Source organism: Mesoplodon bidens, assembly GCF_964165515.1.
Source record: "Mesoplodon bidens genome assembly, chromosome: 14".
NCBI classification, from domain to species: Eukaryota; Metazoa; Chordata; class Mammalia; order Artiodactyla; family Ziphiidae; genus Mesoplodon; species Mesoplodon bidens.
Genome location: NC_138170.1, coordinates 16,737,395 through 16,743,652, shown reverse-complemented (window position 1 = coordinate 16,743,652; position 6,258 = coordinate 16,737,395). Strand labels below are relative to the sequence as shown.

Sequence of the window (6,258 nt, the reverse complement as noted above, 5' to 3'; positions counted from 1 at the left end):
GTGTGTGCGTGGGTGTGCGTGGTAGTGCAGAGATGAGCAGGATGAATGGGGGTAGAGTGCTTATCAGGTATAAAGTCTGCGTGGTAAAGTTCTTGTCACCCTGCCTGGACCTGGCTGACACTCGGTGTACGTAAGAGTGTATACAGAATTCTTGTTAGGGGTGTTTTATGAGACAGTAACTCATACACCCATGTACACTCTGATACAGCAAAAATATCACACACCCCACATATAACTTCCTTAGTAAACCACACACAGCACATGGAGGTATATACACGCATTCCTCCTATACTACGTTCTCATACAACCCATCTGTACCACAATCCTGTCCTCCAACACCAAACGCTGGAGATGAGATATGCATATAGACACACACACTATATATATAGGACACACAAACACACACTATATATATATATGTATCTCCTCAACTCTCGCACAAACACAGCTAACTTCAGCCATCGCTAAATACCTCTATAAGAACCAGTCACGTGTCATACACACCACACTTATAACACATTCTTGAGTAATGCCAGACCCGCTTTGTACAAACCACAGTAAACCACAGTGTCACTAACCCATGTCAGGGTTGCCAGAGAAAATATGGGCTATCCAGTTCAATTTGAATTCCAGATAAACAACAAGTAATTTTTCAGTATCAGTATGTCCCAAATATGGTATGGGCCATACTTACACTAAAAGTAAGTAAGACCAAATACTGCATGGGAATACTTACACTAAAAAATTATTCTGGGTTTATGTGAAACTGAAATTTAACTGGGTGCTCTGTATTTTTCTTCGCTTAATCTGGTAACCCTTATATACTTACCACCAGCTCAGGTATTATATATTTATTGTATTTTGGTTTAGTCTGTGTCTTCCACTACTAGAATGTGCAGCATTACCAGAGACTAGAACAATGGAAGAGTGCCAGATACACAGGAGTAGCTGCTTACTGAATCTTGGTGAATGAATGAATGAACACACACCATAAATACAAGCCACACCATGTAATGAGGAAAAGTTACATGTCCCAGAATTCCTGACTTGTGAACAGAAACCATGCACACAAAGGCCACAGACACAGATAAGACACATCTGCACCGTGCTCCCCATGCCAACCCCACACTTACCACAGACTTAACTGATACACATCACTCACTCTTCCCACATACTCACAGTCACCACCGAGGCCTACATTTCCAACAAGACAGTGACAGAGTAAGTACTGATTGGAATTAAATCCTGGAGGATCCACTGGGAACCACACTCTCAACTGTGTGTATTCACTGCACCTGACACGTGTCACACACTCAGTAAATATTTGTGGACAGAGGACTGATGAACCCACCCTGAGCCTTTCATTCCTCCCTCAGGAATCTCGAAGTCACAAGAGGATCCCCCTCACCTTCGATCCACTGTGGTGGCCCAAGGCTGCAGCCCAGGGCCAGGGGAGGTCTCCTCTGCCCCTAAACACTTCTCCTGTGCTTCTTCTCCGCGCAAGCTCATGTACGCCGGTAAGGGCACGGGGCTCCTCAGGTGAGGGGGTGCTTGGCTGTGAGGCAGGAGGCACACAGATCCCAGGGAGGCTGAGAGGAAACCCAGGGTCATCAGAGGTGATGAGGGCTCTGTGGAGGAGCCTGGGCGGGATGGCTGAGCTGTTACGAGGGCGTGTATCCCAGCTGAGTCAGGGGTGGGGGGCGGGTGTGAATCCTGGTACTACCATGGTGGGGAAGTCAAGGAGCAGGGGCCGGAAAGGTCTGGACTTGAGGTGGAGGGAAGAGGGACCAGATTAAGCATCTTCAGAGAAAAATGTAGGGTTTCTCTTTGCCTTTGCTTCCAGAGAAGGACAGAGTTCTGCATCATACACCTCCAGCCTGAGAGCAGCACCATCCAGCTCAGGTCCACACAGCTCACACACACATGCGCCCTCCAGGCACAGCCCTTCTCCGTGCACACATGAACCCCAAGCTCGTGCTCCACAGTACTCTCCTCCTGCACCACAGCCCCATTCCACAAGGAATGCACCACCGATATTCCCAAACTCACACTCCTCGTCATACACGCATCCATACGCTTCCCTCACATACCACAGTCCTCACCACTGTACTCCACACCCGTGTATACAGACACCGCTCCAGTATCCCCCAACACGCAGATGAAAAGCCCACAGATGACACCAGATACACCACTGCCTCCTACGGCCAACAGACACCAAGCTCACGACATAGCTACGTCATGCAAATGTCCCTCTCTCGTCTACCACACCTGCTCTCTCAGCTTCCGGCATGGCCCATGCATGTTATTATGTTTTTAAATTCCTTTTTCAGGAATCCGGAGATCACATCGAGACACTGCCCAGCCTACCGCACCCCTAGCCCAGGTTCAGGAAAAAGGGGAGACCGCTCCCCCATCACACTGTGTCTCCTCCTCACCCTCTTCACCCTGTAAGAACGATCTGCACCCAGACAAAGAGGAAAGGGGCATGAAAATATACTACATGCAGGTACAAGTGAACAAGGGTGTCGCTGTCTCCTGGAAGACAAAGAAACCCTTGGAGTTGCCTGAAAAGCAGCTGAGGATAGAAGAAGTGACCCTTCCTGAGGATGCGTGCACAGTAGGCACTTACCCCTCTGATGTGTCCACTGAAAACCTCCTGTCTGACAGTGAGCCCACTGGGGAGGACAAAGAGTATGAGGAAAGGGCAGCGCCAGGCAGCCCATCAGGGTCACCTGCCGTCGAGGAGAGACGCAGGGCCAAGACACCGGAGTGGATGGTGACCATGGAGACCGGCTTCAGGTGCATGGCCTGCTGCCGGGTCTTCCCCACCTTGGAGATCCTCCAGCAGCACGTGAAGGGCGGCGTCCTGGAGGGCTTCAGCTGCCGTGTCTTTCATCTCACCATGGCCCAGCTGATGGGCAATGTGGAATCCGAGATCACCCCGAGGAGGAGGACGAGGAGGACGAGGAGGACGAGGAGGACGAGGAGGACGAGGAAGAGAAGGTAGAAGGCCCCAGCCCAAAGAGACTCCGCAGGCAGGCTCTTTTCTCTCTTTTGAGTTCCACACAGCAACTGAGATTCATGGGACACAAGATCCTGGAGACGGTGTGGCCTTGGAAGAGGTAAGGCTTGAGGCTGGCAGTCTTCTGAGCCTATGTCACGAGGGCCCAGAGGAGTCTAAGGGAAGGGGCCGCACACATGTGCTGGTTGACCTAATGGCTCTGCAGTTGCATCAAATGGGACACACCCAGCACTAACAAAGGCATTGAGCTCTGTTGACGTAAACAAGAAGGTGGAGCCTTTTCCTAGGAGTTTTCTCAGGGTCTGCACGACGGACCTCAACTCTTAGAGGACGTACTGCCAGCAGCGCCTTCTCGGCAGAGAGAGCCAGGAGTGGTCTCCAGAGAGGACAGGGGCCCTGGCAGGACCAGAACTTTGAGGTCTGAGAGCCTTGGGCCTGAGCCGAGATCTCACCCGGACCACTGGACCTAGCCTTCTGTGACAAAGGGGAATATGAAAGAGAGTCACGTGGAAATGAGGTCCCCCGAGATATGGAAATGTTCCAGAACCTTCGTTGCGTGGTAGTTGATCTGGAGCCAAGCTCACTGTGGTGTGTGTGGCTCTGAGCATTAAGGCAACGCTGGAGGGTAACCCTGACCAGCAGAGCTTGGAGTGCTTCTTGTCTCTTCCTGTTCTACCTCAGTTGTTTTATCCCTTCCAGGGAGAAGAAAGCACCCTCGGGAGAGTTGGTAGTAAACCAGGGTATATCCTCCCTCAAGGAGACCCGGCCTGCCCTTCATTCAAGATGCTCTGGAAATGGGAACTGACTCATGTTATCCAATTGGCTGAGGGAGCACAACTCCCATGTTGATTCCGGTCAGACATGTTCATCAGACCTAGAGCTTTTCTCCTGATTCAAATCAAGTAGGGTATTAGTAGAGTTCCCATTTATTTCAGCCCTAGAGATAGCACATGAGCAAATAAAAAATCTTTGTGTATCAAAGCATTCTAATGAGCCCTTTCATTTTGCTGTTCATTGTGAAAAACACGCTCACTTTATCTCTGCCAATGAAGTGTTTCCACTTGACCAATGATGCCCCACGATCCCATTAGCCTCACTGAATTTAGGGAGCCCATTATGATGACATCATTTCCCTCTCATTCTTGGCCTGCAGAGAAGAGCAGCTACAGAGCATTCCAAGACTGCTAACGCTCCCCTCACCAATACGTTTCTTAAACCTCTGGCAAAGGAAGTGTCCTCTGAGCCCTCCCAGGGCACATAGGGGGTTTGGGTGAGCAGATCTTATATGATAAATCCACTCCAGTGGTCTGGCATTCCTATGCCTTTGTAAACCTTCTACAGTGGTGGTTCTCAGCTGGGGACACTTTTGGTCCCCCCTCCCAGGAAATATGTGGCAGTGTCTTGAGACTTTTATTTTATTTTATTTTTTTTTTGTGGTACGCGGGCCTCTCACTGTTGTGGCCTCTCCCGTTGTGGAGCACAAGCTCCAGACGCACAGGCTCAGTGGCCGTGGCTCACGGGCCTAGCCGCTCCACGGCATGTGGGATCTTCCCGGGCCCTGGCACGAACCCATGTCCCCTGCATCGGCAGGCGGACTCTCAACCACTGCGCCACCAGGGAAGCCCCTTGAGACTTTTTTCTTTAAGGAGCTGTGTTATGAATGAGCCCCACGTGGCTGGTGCACACGGATGTATCAAGGCACTTTTTTTTTTTTTTTTTTTGTGGTACGCGGGCCTCTCACTGTTGTGGCCTCTCCCGTTGCGGAGCACGGGCTCCGGACGCGCAGGCTCAGCGGCCATGGCTCACGGGCCCAGCTGCCCCGCGGCATGTGGGGTCTTCCCGGACCGGGGCACAAACCCGTGTCCCCTGCATCGGCAGGCGGACTCTCAATCACTGCGCCACCAGGGAAGCCCTCAAGGCACTTTTTATTGTTACAACTAGGGTGGCAGGGAAGAGTATGTGCCACTGGCCCATCTTACATTGCACAGGACAGCTCCCAACAACAAAGAGCTATCCAGTTCAAAATGTCAGTCATGCCAACGTCAAGAAATTTTGCTACAACATACTTAGAAAGTCCTGGCATTTTGACTTTAGCCTACGCTAACTTTGGGTACAGGTTTCAGTCATTTGAGCAAACTGCTGAAGGCATTCCCAGGTAGCCAAGCTAACACGCTGAGTCTGGAATGGGTGTTGAATGCACTCGTATCAACAAATCCAGCCTAACCCAATATTACATTACTCCCACCTGCTTCAATACCTACAAACTCCACACACATTATTTCTCAGGTTTCTATTGATATAAGTTATAAAATTCCGTATTTTAGCAGATAGTGTCTCCTCATGGTCATCCTTTATACCCGGTGGGTACCCACCCCTTCCCTGCTCCCGTCCCCATTTCAAGGACTCTAGTCTGATTACTAGGTCTGGAAAAACGAGAGGTAGTGGAGGCAAGTCTTGAGGATCCACAGACCCCTGCAAGGAAACTACCTCAGAGTAGAGGCAGACTTCCTTCTAATAGCACAGCAGGCTCAACTAAGAGGTCACAGGTCAGAGGTCACAGGCCTCAGCTTTGTTGGAATCTGCCCATATATTTCCACCTCAAATTTCCAGGATTCTACTCCTTCCCACTGATGCCCTATGACATAAGAGAATCTACAAGGTTGTGAATCAATGTGTTGTCATTCAGCCACTGACTGAATTTGACTTTGGATCCCCTTAAAAAAATAAATAAATAAAAAGGAAGGAAAGAAAGATAGAAATGCTGATTATAACAAGTCCCCCAAAGTGTTGCTATGTAGCCAAGCTCAAAGCTAAGACAGAAAATCCCCAACGGTAAAAACAGATTTCGAGCTCAAGCTATCAACTGGGACTTGAAACTGAAGGCCCTACAAAGGCCAATGGAACTGGATACAAAGCTAAAGATTTAGTCTTTAGCATAGATGGGAGTCAAGGTTAGAGGAAGCCACGCACTGGGAGTGAGTTGTGAACTACTCAACACTAAGAGCAGCTCTTTCATTGAATGTGAAGAAAGAAACAGGTAGTCCCTAGTTGCTACCACTGTCTTTGAACCAAACTAAAGAACAAGGTCAACCAGAAGGGCAGATATGAGAATCAAAAAGGAAACCTCTCTGGAATCCTCACTGAACCAAGTCTAAGTTCTGCTCTACTTGTGGTCTTTCACTTACAGAGACAAACCTTTTGGGCTTACCACAGGGATCAACAGACTTTTTCTCTGA

General features: G+C 49.6%; 1 protein-coding gene across 1 annotated transcript in view; it reads left to right on the top strand.

Annotated features, from left to right (window-relative positions):
- Nucleotides 1–1,507: 1,507 nt before the first annotated feature.
- The window catches only part of LOC308627560 (uncharacterized protein), a gene marked incomplete at its 5' end in the record, with an annotated part of 29,332 nt that continues 24,581 nt past the window's right edge, over nucleotides 1,508–6,258 (top strand). Inside the window, 2 exons of the mRNA XM_081253873.1 lie at nucleotides 1,508–1,517; nucleotides 2,744–3,122. Coding sequence (XP_081109999.1) covers nucleotides 1,508–1,517; nucleotides 2,744–3,122 — 389 coding nt within the window. The remainder of the gene's footprint in view (nucleotides 1,518–2,743; nucleotides 3,123–6,258) is intronic.